The 15,757-nt window shown below is 41.7% G+C and overlaps 2 protein-coding genes across 2 annotated transcripts in view; one reads left to right on the forward strand and one right to left on the reverse strand.

The window, feature by feature from the left end:
• Nucleotides 1-133: 133 nt before the first annotated feature.
• Nucleotides 134-13,500, reverse strand: TRIM69 (tripartite motif containing 69). The gene is made up of 7 exons (XM_079953365.1): nucleotides 13,374-13,500; nucleotides 11,048-11,586; nucleotides 8,112-8,207; nucleotides 5,442-5,675; nucleotides 4,529-4,551; nucleotides 2,915-3,039; nucleotides 134-1,302 (listed from the first exon to the last, which is right to left on the reverse strand). Exons 2-7 carry the CDS (start codon nucleotides 11,537-11,539, stop codon nucleotides 758-760), a joined length of 1,515 nt encoding a protein of 504 aa, XP_079809491.1. The 5' UTR covers nucleotides 11,540-11,586; nucleotides 13,374-13,500; the 3' UTR covers nucleotides 134-757.
• Nucleotides 13,501-15,042: 1,542 nt separating this feature from the next.
• The window catches only part of PATL2 (PAT1 homolog 2), a gene marked incomplete at its 3' end in the record, with an annotated part of 44,513 nt that continues 43,798 nt past the window's right edge, over nucleotides 15,043-15,757 (forward strand). The window contains exon 1 of the mRNA XM_079953236.1: nucleotides 15,043-15,498. The remainder of the gene's footprint in view (nucleotides 15,499-15,757) is intronic.

Below are 15,757 nucleotides of genomic sequence, written 5' to 3' on the forward strand. Positions count from 1 at the left end.
CCTGCAGTAGGGTAGTGTAATGAGTGCAAAACCTGTGTAAGCCAGATAATAATGGTCTACAGACACAAACATTTACCCTTTATTAAGACTATTATTTGAACTTTATTCAAGAGCCCAGCAGCACACTGTGAAATTGATATGAGTATTCTTTTTATTGGATTTCATCAAACAAATACAAAAGGACACACCAAAACATTTTTGTTGGGGAACAAGTTTTATCCCAGAGTTATTACTTATTAACCTTTGCTTCTGCTCATTGCCATTTCGAAGCTGAATATTTTTCTAATAAATATACATGTGGACAATTTTATACATGTGCTAAACCTGTGCTACATTGTGAACTTGAGAGGTTTTTTAAAAAAATTAATAATAATTTTAATTTTTTGCCTTTCAGGGGGAAAATATATAATTAATCTCTCCTTACAAGTTTACAATTAGGAGTGGTTAGTGTAAGAATGCCATAGGCCTCAACTGCGATGCCACTTTTAGGGACCTACGTGGGATCCTGCTAACTTTTCAGGCATGGCAGGGCTGTGTAGCAGAATTGAAGCTGGACCACAGGAAGGGTCAGGATAGCTACCAGAGCAGGTCCCAATGATAGGGCCAGAGTTAAGTCCCAAAAGAAGTCCAGGGGCACCTGCCGTCCCCTTTCATTGACAATGGGATCTTAGCACCGGATCATGTGAGTTGTCTGTATCTAAATAGCTCAGGGTGAAAGAGATCTATTTTACACATAGTGCTCCTTCTCACCCTGGCTCTATAAGTGAAAAGCAACAAGTCTCAGGGGCTCACTGTTTTGTCCTGCGTCGTTCAGACATGGACAAAGGTATGGGTAGAGTTTCTCTGCAAAATTGTCCATGAAAGTGTAGATGTGAGACATATCGTCTGCATTATAAAAGGATACCTGACCACCCTCATAATCCAAGAACACCCCAATTCTAGAGGGAATTTTGGAGAGGGCCAGAGGTTTTGATTCCATGTCTATAGCTTTAAACTCATTCTTATTTCTTAGCTTTATAAGCCAGTGCCCCTCTTTGGGGGACAGTGGGTAGTTCCCTTTACGGTTAATGCTCTCTCTCACAACCCCCAAGGTCCATTTGGTCTTGTTCCATGTCTCCACTTCCCAGTAGTGTCTCCCAGTGGTGAACCCTTCAGACGCCAGGACAGAAACGCTGCAGTCAAATCTCTCTGGAATGTCCGGCAAAACTAGCTTTGTGTCAGTATGTCTCACGCAGGTCATCCTGTCGGAGAGAACCAAGTTTGGATGTGCGGTTTTGGGGTCCAGAGTCAGAAAGGAAATGTCTGGTGGGATCAAGAAAAACATGACTATTGTAGCACTGGAGACATTTAAGGACAATTGTAAAAGTGTAAATACACCCAATAAATAAGACCCTACTGTCAGAATGTGTTATGCAAAAAAATTGATTCCTCAATATATGATGTTCTCTTTAATGCACCAGCTAAGGTCTTAATTCAACAGCTTTGCTGAAGCTAAGCAAGTCTGGGTTTGGTGAATGTTGAGTTTGGAAACCACTAATAATTCTGTTAAGGCTGTCTTAAGTTCCATAGTGGAAGAAAAATGAGATATAAATACATGAAAAACATTAAGAAAACTTTTTTCTTGATGTAAAGATATGCAAGTTATTCATGAAAACCTGCATTCCCTGTCCCAACAAAAAAGTAATACAATGTCATTTTAAATTTTGCCACTTTCATTTTAAAGTTTGCAGTCCAAATGCCACTTAACTCACTAATGCTGAACGGCAGTATCTTCAGCTACAGCACCTTTTAGTGTCTATTTATAGACTTTAGGCATTGAGTAACTAGATATCTCCAATATTGCTAAAGGAAATAGTTGGATATTTGTGTAATGGTTGTTGAGAAATGTTTTTGGAAATGTTGTAAATTGGATTTTCAGAAACTTGTTGATGAATGAATAGAGCATTCCATTCACCTCTATTCACTGAAAAGTTGCTTCAGCATCTATATGTAGTGATGAAGCAGAGATTTAAAACGGAGATTAATTCAGCAAAAAATGATGTTCCATGTATATTGGACTCCACAACACTTTTAGAGAAAGGAATTTGCTAGTTCAGGCAGATGCTGGTGATGTAACACTGAAAACACCTCTTTGAGGTACCGTATTTTTCGCTCTATAAGACGCACCAGACCACAAGACGCACCTAGTTTTTGGAGAAGGAAAAGAAGGGGGGGAAATTCTGAATCTCAGAAGCCAGACCAGCAAGAGGGATTGCTGCGTAGTGAAAGCAGCAATCCCTCTTGCTGTTCTGGCTTCTGGGATAGCTGCGCAGCCTGCATTCGCTTCATAAGACGCACACACGTTTCCCCTTACTTTTTAGGAAGGAAAAAGTGAGTCTTATAGAGCAAAAAATACGGTATCTTCTTTTAGGTTAGAAATTATTGTTCATGTTAACTTGGTTTTGAAGAAACTGATTGGTAGATGTTTGCACTCTCTTAAATTATACTCCTGTGTTGTGGGGGACTAACAGGAGACAACAACAAATGATCCTGCAAGCCCTTATTGTGGTGAGAAAGAGGAATCAGAACACTTATGTGAAGCTCAGTGACTGCCTGTCTTTTCTCTTAAACCATTTTACAGCACGGTCCTATACAAATTTATGGTGCCTTTCCTGCCTTTGACCACAATGCAGTGCCAAATTTTCTAATGCCTTGCTGCAGTATCTTTAGAATTACTCAGAAGTTAGTTCAGTGGGGCTTACTCCCATGTGTGTATAGAGCTGCAGCTTTTGTTTGATTTAAAGATGTTTTCAGAATCGTTGGATTATTTTGATTGTTGTTAGCCACCCTGAGCTCAGCTTCAGCTGGGGAGGGCGGGATATAAATAAAATTTATTATTATTATTATTATTAAGTGGGACAGGACACAGCTTTACCTGGGCTGAGGATGGATTTCATTTCCTTCCATACGGCATAATGTATGGGCCCTTTGTAGTCCCCTGCATTCAGAGTTCCGATCACTAGTTCACCCAGAGATGAATTTTCTGTTTTCTGTTCCATCCTGCACAAATCATGAATTCACATTCCAGTTAGCAGGAAGTGATACTGCCTGAAAAAAGGTTCTGTAAACAACCACTGCAGTGGTTCACATATCAAAACAAATCTTCATTGCTTAGCCAAAGGCCATCAAAGCATTCAAAAGTATAATGACAATGTGGGATGCACTGCTCAAAATATACTTAAAACATGTTTGTATAAGATAATGCATTACTATATTCAGTATTGTTGACAGTGATTAAAAACTGTAAGAGGCATTGCAGAAATGGCTACAATAGGACCCTATAAATGAATAAAAATAACAATAACAATAATGGTGCAGCAGTAGTTGGAGCAAGGGAGGAACGGAAAGATCAATTTTCAGCAGCATGTACTAGTATGCTTCATGTTCACATTTAGCCATAATTTGCCTGAAGATACATTTGTGACCAATTAAAATATAAGTTCACTATGTTTCTCATATTCCGAATATTAAATTCAGTTCTCCACATTTCTATAGCAATTTAATATTCTGTCCATCCCCCCGCCCCCTAAAAAAGTTCTTTAAAATTTGCCAGCATTTTTGGGTGCATTTCTCCTACTAAGCACACATTTGTATGCAGTTTTGACAAATGTACATATTTTTGCAATTAATGGCCCCTAATATAATGCTCTTTTGCATGTTATTTTAACTAAAATGTACGTTTAATTTGGATGCAGAACTGCACTGAAAAATTCAGAGTAGTGCAAATTTTGACGGCTAGCTGTGTTTCAGTTCAGAAACTGTTTCATAAAATGTGAAATACTGAGGTAGTTTCTCCTCAAAATGCAAACAAAATCAAATTTCTCTTCCATCCCTACACTCTGACATATGCCAGCAGAAGAGAAGAGCACACGAGCCCAAGGCTCGTGCTACCTCATTCCTGTAATATTAAATTATGCTACAGGCAACTCTCAACTTATGTGAGGCTTACGTTCCGGAGATAGCACACAATGCAAAAATTGAGTGTAGTCAAAAGACATTAGGTGCAATGGTGGGGGAAATTGCCAAAGGTTTCCCCCCAAAAAAACATCACCCACTTTCTACCCACTATGAGTTTGTGTGCCTGGAACCCAAGCCTCAATGTTCACAAGTTAAATAGGTGTAAGTTATGAGTTACCTGTATAGTGTTATGTCTGAACCAGGCCCTACTCTTCTGTAATTTGAAATATGAAATATAGCCCTTAATTACATATGGTGAAACTTACAATATTTAGTCCTATTTAGCTATTTAGCATCCATGCAAGATACCAAGAACCAAGGTATCAAGAATGCATAGGCTGGTCCCATGGAGAACATCCTGCCACTGGAACATATGCCAACTTTCAAGGTCATGACTAGTATACTCATTCCTGCTACCCACCCTATCACACTCACATTTGGTACCCACACCTGAATAAGGCTTGTCCCCTGACTGATTAAAGAAAGCCTGCCTTACTGTTTCGATAACACTTGCTCACAGACTCACACTTACTTTTCCATGAAAGCTTTTATTCCCTGTCAGAGGAAAGGAGAGAGAGGGGAAAAAACAGTTATTTACTAATGGTCTTTGGGACACACTTTCAGCATATGTGGAACCTAGCAAACCCAAACAGGACAGGTGGTTCATTGCACCGGAAACCAATCGATGCCCCTCACAGCCTGCCTGTCTCCTCTTCCAGAAGGTGTTTCTTTTCTCGCAGATGTTCAAGGTGATCTAAAAAGTTGCTTTCACCAAATCTCTTTGCGAGGCTATAAAAACATATTGTTGCTGTATCCCACATTCCCTTCTTCTATTTTCAGCTTCCATTACTACAGGAGCAAAACAACTCTATGTGAGGACAGGGAGGAAGGAAAGCAGTAGATTAACTGCCGCATCCTAAATCCTACCGGCCAACTAGCGTGAATTTCCTCCTAAATCTTTGCTATATCAGCTCCAGGCTAGCATAGGTGTTAAGGCCTGAGTATCAAAGGCTTCTGGCAGCAGGCATTGTGGGGTAGTGAATTGGCACACAACACACACACACTCAAGGCCACTGCTCACCTCACTATTAGCTTGGCTGACTGGCTTCCTGCCTCACCTCCATGTAAGAGGGCCCAAATACGATTTGTGCTTTAGCTCATAGAAATTTAGGGCTTCTTCCTGTGCCACAAATTGCTGGACATTTTGCATCTCCCTGGTCAGGACCTTCAGAGCTCAAGTGATGCAGTCAAGGGGAAACACAGGGTAATGCAACTCAGAGCATCATTTCCTGGAGCTGGAAAACTCCCTTTTTTCATTAACATATCCCTTATTACTATGGGCTGTTTCCTTATACTAAACACACAGTGACTGGGCTAGAAATCTCTGAAATAACCCATGGACAATAACCCAAACAATGCTGTACAGTTAGGTCCAAATTCCTTACTTTCAGGAAGCCAGCAGAATTCTGCTGGTACAGACGGGCCTGGATGCAGACCAGGGTATCCTTAGCGCTCTGTGTTTGGTCTTGGAGTTTGTTTAGATTTGCCTCCATTTCTTGGAGGAGAATTTCACCCTCTTCTTTTAACTGATTGATGTACATTTTCTCCTTGCCATGAAGAAACTGGTGCAGTTTTAGAAATTCCAAGGAAATGTGGTACTGAAATTGCAATCTGTTCTCCTGGAAAAAAATAATTTATCAGACAAAGCAAAGGGTACTCTAGTAGCTGATATAAGTATTTTTATAAATAAGTAAGATCTTCTCTTTTTTTGAAAACTGTTGTCTATTACTGCTTTGTAATATTTCAGTGACCCTTTCGCAGTATTAAGACCCCATCTGGAAGCACACAATTATTAAAATAGCAACATTATTGTTGGGGGGATTCTCTAGATTTTCTTTTCCTCTTTAATAATAGGCAATCAAGAGCAAATTCAAAGTACATCGAGTTACAACTCCAAACAAGCTTACTTTTATAGCAGGGGTTTGCAGACTTCAGGCGTGTCAAATTTATTTTATTTATTTATTACTAAAATCACATGATCTGTCAACCAGACCTTGTGCAATTAAAGAACAAGGTATCTCTGAGTACATCCTGATATTAGAATTTGTTTTCAGTACCAGAACTGAACAGAGCTCAGTTAGCTTGGGCTAAGAGCTTGGGCTAGATTAAAACATAGTTGGGGCCTTTCCCCTCTACTGGGTTTCAAATGGCATTTGCACATCATTGATAATTATTATAATAATGATGATGGTGATAATTTCATTACATATTGTTAAGTGCCTCAGTATGGCTGGATGTGTTTCTAAGTAGCCTGGTGTCCGTTGACACCATTGGATGGAGAGAAGTTGTAGGCGTCTTGATATTGTTCAAATAAGATTGAAGCTACTTTGGGGGGAAATGCATCAAAACACAAAACTTCTCAAGAAACTACCAAACAGATGTGGATTGTGACTAACAGCATGTGTACATGGTTTCACAAACCAGTGGTGGGAGCACATTGGGTTCAGAGTAAACTGAAGTATGTGCACAGCATTCTAGTTAGTTAGTTAATGTAGGTATGGAAAACACTAGTGACAGGGAGCAGCCGCCGAGACCATATAACACCGGTCTTGAAAGACCTACATTGGCTCCCAGTACGTTTCCGAGCACAGTTCAAAGTGTTGGTGCTGACCTTTAAAGCCCTAAACGGCCAGTATACCTGAAGGAGCGTCTCCACCCCCATCGTTCTACCCGGACACTGAGGTCCAGCACCAAGGGCCTTCTGGCGGTTCCCTCACTGCGAGAAGCCAAGTTACAGGGAACCAGGCAGAGGGCCTTCTCGGTAGTGGCACCCTCCCTGTGGAACGCCCTCCCACCAGATGTCAAAGAGAACAACAACTACCAGACTTTTAGAAGACATCTGAAGGCAGCCCTGTTTAGGGAAGCTTTTAATGTTTGATGTATTACAGTATTTTAATATTTTTTTGGAAGCCGCCCAGAGTGGCTGGGGAAGCCCAGCCAGATGGGCGGGGTATAAATAAATTATTATTATTATTATTATTATTATTATTATTATTATTATCCAGTTTAAAGTGGATTCAGTGCATTCCATGTGTGCCTGTTTTTCACACAATGTTATCCTCATCCAAGGGGCAGCCTATACTTGCCCTAATTATAATTTGAATTTTCCTGAACTATGAATTAAGCGGTGAAGCGGTGGGGTGGAATCTAATATAAAATCTCGTGTTACCCAATTGTGGGTGTACTGCAGTTCACTTTGTGGATGGATGGCCGAGTGGGGCATTTTTTACATGTATGACATTTTTCTTGGTCCCATCTAATTCCACAAACCACTATGTGCAATGGTGAGCCACTCCTTAATGGCCTACTACTGGCGTGGCTAGGCTCACATGTACATTTTAAAAATTGCAAAAGCCTCCAACATTTCTCCGATGAAAATAGGTACGTCCCATTCCATAATGATCATTTTACTATTTATACATCATACATCTTACTGGGTTGCCCCAGCCACTCTAGGTGGCTTTCAACATATAATAAAACAAAATAAAACATTAACCATTTTTTTTAAAAAAAACCCTTCCCTATACAGTATTGCCTTCAGACAGCTCCATACCCTCCAACATTTCTCCTGTGAAAAGCGGGACATTTCATGATTAAATCAGATACCGGGACAGCTTCTCTAAATCAAGGATGCCCCTGTTAAATAGGGACACGGAGGATCTGAAATTGTTTGCCTCTTTTGTGCAAGTCTGGTATATCTGATGACTTGTACCTCAAAAATAAAAAACAGGTCTTGCACAGGTAAACAAATACATGAAGGCATGCCCACTATGGTCCTCAGGCTTCCAGAACTCGGGGAGGGTTGGGAAGTGTTAACTGAAAGGAGAAGTCGGAAGCTCATAATGCAAACACACCTCATCAAACACCACCCACAAGTGTGGATGGGAAAGCATTCAGACAGAAATCAATTGAAAGAGCTCGTGTGTGGACAAACATGCACCAAAGCTACAAGGAAAAAATCGGATCTGTGAGACCCACGTGTGCATTAACATTCTGGTGTATAGACAAGGTAATTTCACTGCTGCTATTCTTAAACACAAATTAATGCTACTCACTTTATGACTAGAAATCTTCTCCTCCTGAGCATTTTTCAACATCTCGAGTTTCATCATGATGGACCTCAGCTGCATTCTCATCATGAGCAGTTTTTCCTGGAGGGGATAGGAATAATTCTATAATCCACAGAATAATTCTATAATTATAAAAAATAATTCAGTCATTCTATATCCAAGGAAGGTGATCAGTCCCATTTAAGTTTGCTAGCCGCATTACCAGAGTTGCATGAAACTTTTCCATGGTGGTCACTGCATTTCACATCTTTCACAAGCATATTACTATATAGATAGGCACAGTGCTTTTTTTCTTTAAAAATGTTTAGGGGTACTCTCTTTTTCCTACTCATATTGAAATAAAAAGGTAAAGGTACCCCTGACCCTCAATGAGACCAAACTTAGATTCACAAAATGTTTAGAGGTATGTGTACCCCTGTGTACCCCCCAGAAAAAAAGCACTGGATAGGCATAAACTGTAAATATGTGCTTCCTATAACTCTCTGCAACATGCAAGGAGTCCATGACAGAGAGGCAGACATTCCTTGGCAGGTGAGTTAATCTGGAAAAGTGTTACTTTTAGTACAGCTAGAAATTTAGAAAATCACTGGCAGAATGCAAGCTGTTATGTTGGCACCGTCTCTGTTCTTTTTGAGCTGTGCCAATCAGGAAGTATCTTTGCTTCATGGCTGAGATTCTTTGATGTAACAGTAATGCCATCTGCAACTAAAACCACTTAAATTGCAATACTAAGTAAGCCAACTTCCAAGTACTGTAAATATATGCACAGGATTGGGCAAGACCTGCATTTCCCATCTTCATGCACTAGAGGGCAACTTTAACTCACATGTCATCCATTCACCCCCCCCCCCCCCCGCATAAAAAATTGAACTGAAGTCCTAGAAAGTCCTAGAACCATAGGGAGGGGAAGAATCATATGAAGGGACCACAAGGGCCATCTAGTCCAACCCCCTAACGCAGGAATATTTTCCCCCAACGTGGGAACTCGAACCCTCAACTTCTTCAAGTGTTGTGATAAAGTTCTACAACCCAAAATGGTGTAAAAATATGTGCATATATGGGGAAAGCATACACAAAATTTAGTCAAAATAACATACAAAAATGCATGGTATTAAAGAAAATTGGTTGCAAAAATACATATACTAGACAAAAAATGTGTGTATCCGGAGAAATGTGCACTAAAATGCTGACGAATATTCATTGCAAACTGATGCAGATATATGGCAAACTAAATTTGCAACTGGAATAATCATATTTGACAGATTCATCCACATATAAAAAAAGAGGAGAAATTCTTTTTAGAAATATTTTAAAATAGAAAAAAATATGTTTTCTGACACAGATGCTGTTTTGCTCATCATCAGGAGTGACATGGGTGCTACCCAACATGTGTTTGTGATACTCCATACTATTCCCCACAGGGCAGCCACAGTTGCAGTTGATACATCATCATGAGTGGCAATAGGCTGTCCGGGGTACATGGAATTTTCCTTCTGCACAAAATGCAACCATGAGAAAAGCAGTCCATGAAGCAACTAATCTGTGCCACTTGTGTGTGATAAAGCTGTTTGTTTGTTTGTTTGTTTTGTAAGGCTCTAAGCTGCAGGTGGCGCTGTGGGTTAAAGCCTCAGCGCCTAGGACTTGCCGATCGAAAGGTCGGCGGTTCGAATCCCTGCGGCGGGGTGCGCTCCCGCTGCTCGGTCCCAGCGCCTGCCAACCTAGCAGTTCGAAAGCACCTCCGGGTGCAAGTAGATAAATAGGGACCGCTTACCAGCGGGAAGGTAAACGGCGTTTCTGTGTGCGGCTCTGGCTCGCCAGAGCAGCGATGTCACGCTGGCCACGTGACCCGGAAGTGTCTCCGGACAGCGCTGGCCCATGGCCTCTTAAGTGAGATGGGCGCACAACCCCAGAGTCTGTCAAGACTGGCCCGTACGGGCAGGGGTACCTTTACCTTTACCTTTAAGCTGCATCCAGTTAGCAGAAAAGTCTATTTGAGCTAGAGGCCTGCTTACTGAATGGAAGCATTTTAAAATGTTTGTACAGGATCATCTCCATCCATTGTTAAAACATTATCCAACCAGCCAGGAGGTTGTGGGTGCAGGGAGCAGGTGGCCCAAAAACTGGATCTTTTGAGCTGGGCCCCCAATTTCCTGACGCTTCCACCTTAAAAAACAAAGCAAAAACTTTTAAAACAATGCTTATAGGGCAGCTGAGCATGCTGCAAAGCAGGGTGCTGGTGGGACCTCAACCACCCATCTTCATTTCCCCAGAGGAACACTATACATTCATGAAAATTTGTGTCACAGGTAGGTACTTTTAAGTCCTTAGCAACACCCAGCTAGCTTTAAAACATATACACACACCTTTGATTTCAATGGACCTGATAATTAGGTACTTAGGTGTTTCCCTTTGAAACCAGCATAGTTTTAAAAAGCTTGGGTTGTATTTAGCTAAGGGCTTGTCCACACTTACCTTTCCTCCACTCTTTCCAGGTAGGGGCACATCCACTTTAAAACTCAGTGTTGAGTACCTCTTCTTCTTCTTCTTTTGTTCCTGAGATTTCCCCTCAAAAACCCACTCATTAAAGCTGAATCAGAGCAAATGGCAACCTGCAGAAATCCTAAATTGCCATTTGCTCCAACTGAGCACCAAAGCGCAGGTTTTCGCAGGGAAATCTGGGGCAAAAATAAAACACTTGACACAGAGCTTTAAAGCACAGAACAGTGCCTGGGGCAAAAAGGTAAGTGCAAATCAGCCCAGAGCCCTACTCCGAGTTGACCCACTGAAATTGAGAAATCCAAGTTAGTAGTGTCCATTAACTCCAGTGGGCCTGCTCTGAGTAGGACTAGCATTGAATACTGCCACTTGAGTTTGGCTGGATCATTTCCCATGTTTTGATCCGGCCTTGGTAAGATGGTTACCGTATAAATCTGGACAGCATCTGGGATAAGGAGAAACTGGGTGCTTTGCTCTTTGGGCTGTTGAGTTTCTCGGCAGCTGAAGCAGGCTAGCTTTTCTTGTGGCTTCCAGTAGAGGGTGTATGGCTCGCTGTGTTCTATGCACTTCTGTTGCTGGCACCCTACATGAAAGGTCTTAATCCTTTCCGCCATTTTCTCCAGTGTTTTGTTTGCTATGAACTTTCGCTCTGGAACGCTCGCGTGGCACTGTGGGCAGAAGACTCCCTTTTTCCCCCATACTGCCTCTAGACAATTTTTGCAGAAGTTATGGCCGCAGGGCAGAATGACAGGCTCCTTAAACAGCTCTAGACATATAGCACAGGATAACTCCTTGGTGAAATCATCTGCGTGTATCTCCCAAGAGGTTTCAGAAGAACTGGCGCCGGCAGGTTGGGCTTCTTTTTCAGTTGTAGTAAATGAGGTAGTTGAAGGGTTTTTGCTTGCGGGTGTGGACATTATAGCAGAAAGACATGCCCTAAGGTAGCAGTCAAGATAGGGCCATCCTGTCAGATGAAAAAGGAGTTAAATGAACTCATCATAAAGCATATTAATCAAGGCTGGGCGGCTGTTATGTGAGGACATCCTGCACTGTGGCAAAACTCTACTCAATGTGAGACCTTTCAGTAGAGTCTTCCCTCCCAGGGCAATATCATTGCTATTTGTACGTTTCTGAGAACAATTCAAAGTGTTGGTGCTGACCTTTAAAGCTCTAAACAGCCTCGGTCCTGTATACCTGAAGAAGCGTCTCCACCCCCATCGTTTAGCCCGGACACTGAGATCCAGCACCGAGGGCCTTCTGGCGGTTCCCTCCGTGCGAGAAGTGAGGTTACAGGGAACAAGACAGAGGGCCTTTTTGGTAGTGGCGCCCGCCCTGTGGAACGCCCTCCCTTCAGATGTGAAGGGAATAAGCAGCTATCTTCTCTTTAAAATACATCTGAAGGCAGCCCTGTTTAGGGAAGTTTTTAATATTTAATGCTGTATTGTTTTTAACACTTGATTGGAAGCCGCCCAGAGTGAATGGGGAAACTCAGCCAGATGGGTGGGGTATAAATAATAAATTATTATTATTATTATTATTATTATTATTATTATTATTATTATTTAGTTTGCCATGTGTTACCCAATTAACTCCAAGTGACTTAAAGCAAAAGGAACAAGACAACTCCTATAGCAGCCACAGGAAGCTTTGGGGCATAGTAATAACAAACAGTATTGTCTTAGTCAATCAAAAGCCTGGGGGAAAATATAAGTCTTTAAATGATGCTGAAAAGATGTCATGAAAGGTACCAGGCACATAGCACCAATAAGGAGTCACAACTGAAAAGACCCTCTTCCTTGTCACCAGTATCCAAGCCTCCCTCAGAGGGGGTCCCTGAAGAAGAACCTCAGAGGAAGGTCTAAGGCAGGCATAAGCAAACTTGGCCCTCCAGATGTTTTGAGACTACAGTCCCCATCATCCCTGACCACTGGTCTTGTTAACTATGGATGATGGGAATTGTAGTCCCAAAACATCTGGAGGACCGAGTTTGCCTATGCCTGGTCGAAGGGTCCAGGTAGGTTTGTATCAGGAGAGATGTTCTAGAAGATACTGGGGTCCTGAGCCGTAAAGAGCTTTCAAGGTCAAAAACAGCACTTTTAATGGGGCTCGGAAGCATATGGGCAACCAGTGTAGTGTTCACCTTGAGCCTGGTAACGGTTACCGCTAATGCTGCCAGGCAAGTGTGGGGCACAGAGGGTTCGTGGGGCTGCGATGCGCCACCTGCCTGCCTGCCCGCGCAGGGGGAAGTCCAGCTGGCAAGTCAATGCAGCCTTTGGTGGGTGCATCCCTCCAACGCTGGGTGGGCGGCCATTCGGCGAGTGGTTCAGGAGCACTGTGGCAAGACCAGGCTGGGCTCTAGGGCCCAGAAGGAGGTCGTCGTCTGGGCAGCCCAGGACATCCATCCACATTGCCCAGGCTTGTGGTTTGATTTCACCCTGGAGGCACACTCCATTACCTCTCAAGACAGGACAGGTGCCAGCAATAAGGTTACTGCTGCTGGGATGAATATAGCCTCTTCACACAAGGCGTATGGTTAACTCAATACATACACAGAATCGCCAGGAATTCTGTGTTGTTTGGGAAAAATAAAGCTTTTGTCAGTACTGTACCAACCTTCTGTCTTTCCACACCAATACCACTTTCCTGCTCTGGATCTCCCTTTCAAAATTACTGACAGATTGAGAGTGGCATTCTATATTAAAATAGCTTCCCGTTGCCAGCATTTTTCTAAGCGATTTATTCCCAACTCACCTATTTCCCAGAAACAATGCGTTTCAAGGAGCTATTGTTTCTCTTCCACCCTATCTCATTAGACAGCTTTGCCGTCCTGGCTGATAACTGCCACTCACCAACTGTTTTCCTCTTCCAGAAGATTCCATCTGTGTTCCAGTGAAATTATTTGCTCTCAGATCCAGCCACCAGGCTCTGCAGATGAGATCAAAGCTTAACTTCCATCAAAACAGGCCTGTTTTTATTATTTTCTCAGCGTTGCTGTCCAATTCCTTTATGCTGTATAACCAGAAATATCTCTCACATGGTATCCAGAGTCAATAATTACTGATGTATGCAGGAAAAAATCCACTTTTGCCTTGCATGTGATAAGGTGTTCGAAAAACATATTTATAACTGTTTAATGTATGGCCGAGGTATAAAGATCTATTGGAAAGGAAAACCCCAAGGTGGCTCTCACCCATGGAGGCCAAAGCGTTGAAAAAACTTAACATGGAAACAAAATGACCAAAGTACTGGGAAATTTTGGAAGAGGAAGGTGGTAAATTGAAACTGCAGAGTTATGAGAAACTTAAAGATAAGGTGCGAGACTGGTTACACTATTTTCAAATAAGAGAAGAATATAATCAGGATAAGAAAGTGGGCTTCCAGGTGGAAAAATCAAAGTTAGAGACAGAGTTGTTAGAACCCAATATTAAGGTATTGTCAAAAATGTATAACTTGCTGTTGAAATGGAATACGGAGGAAGAAACGGTAAAGTCAGCTATGATAAAATGGGCACAAGATATAGGATACAATATTATGTTTGCTGACTGGGAGAAGCTATGGACCACCGGGATTAAATTTACGGCATGTAATGCCTTAAGAGAGAATATAATGAAAATGATGTACAGGTGGTACATGACCCCGGTCAAGCTTGCAAAAATTTATCATTTGCCCGATAACAAATGCTGGAAATGTAAAGAAATTGAAGGTACATTCTTTCACCTTTGGTGGACGTGCCCAAGGATTAAGGCTTTCTGGGAGATGATATATAATGAACTAAAAAAGGTACTCAAGTACACCTTCCCTAAGAAACCAGAGGCTTTTCTCCTGGGCATAGTCGGCCAATTGGTGTTAAAGAAGGATAGAACTTTCTTTATGTACGCAACAGCAGCAGCAAGAATCTTCATCGCAAAACATTGGAAGACACAAGATCTACCCACGCTGGAAGACTGGCAGATGCAACTGATGGAGTATATGGAGATGGCGGAAATGACTGGCAGAATCCGAGAACAGGGAGAAGAGTTGGTGGAAGAAGACTGGAAGAAATTTAAGATGTATTTACAGAAACACTGCAAAATTTTTGAATGCGAATGATGTTGGAATGAAATGAAGGGGTTCTAGCAATATGATCAGAAGTTAAAATTCGTAGGATAATTAATTAAGGGTAAAATTAAGAAGAAATGAATTTGCTATTCAAATTTTTAAAAGGGATACAAAAGAGGGAGATGTGAGGAAGTCATGAAAATAAGTTAATGAAAAGTAGGATATTTGGAAAAGGGAGTTTTTATTTTTTCTTAAATTTTCGTTTTAAGTTTTGGTTTTGCTTTTTCTTGGTGTGTGTATGTGTATTTTTATTCCTGTTTTGTTTTTGTGAACCTTTTTTCTGTAAAACACAATAAATATTATTATATAAAAAAAAGAAAAACATATTTATAAACTTGGTAAAATCAGTTGTTTACTATCAGTTTGATTCCTTCTCCACTCTGGAACTGTAGATGTTGGCCCAGAATATGCTTTTGTGGGTTATATGGTGTGTTAAAACGAGTCTTATGACACCTTAAAGGCTAACACATTTATTATGGTATAACATTTCACGGTCTACAGTCTAGTTCATCAGATGATCCTGAGTACTGTAATAGGTGTATTGCAGTCTTCCTTTGATGTTCCTTTGTCCTAGGGTGGCTACATTTAGATCATATACAACGTCTCCTGGAAGGTAGACATGTTCCCCTACTTGCTTTTGAACACTGCCATTTCTGATTTTAGATTTGTGATCTTTTACAGAAGGAATGGTCTGTCATGGAGAACTCAGAAGGGCATATAGCTTCTTGCTTGGGGTGTGTTTAGAAACCTGTGTCTGGAATTCAGCCTATTGCAAAGGGTAAAAATCCCATCCATAGCCCATCCCACATTTGCCCCTTCAGGACGATCAGAGTGTTTCTGATTGGTCCTGCCTTCTTCTGGAAGAAGAGTTAATCCAGGGGTCAGCAACCTAAGGCCCACGAGCCACAAGTGGCCCACGAGCCAAACCGAGCGGCCTGCTTGGCTAAAGTGGCGCAACACAGCACAGCGACTTGCTTCCGCGGCATCGGAAATTGTGTCTGTGTGTGTGCCGGAAATCGCATCTGTGCAGATGCAGA

This window comes from Podarcis cretensis, assembly GCF_951804945.1.
Source record: "Podarcis cretensis genome assembly, chromosome: 14".
Lineage (NCBI taxonomy): Eukaryota > Metazoa > Chordata > Lepidosauria > Squamata > Lacertidae > Podarcis > Podarcis cretensis.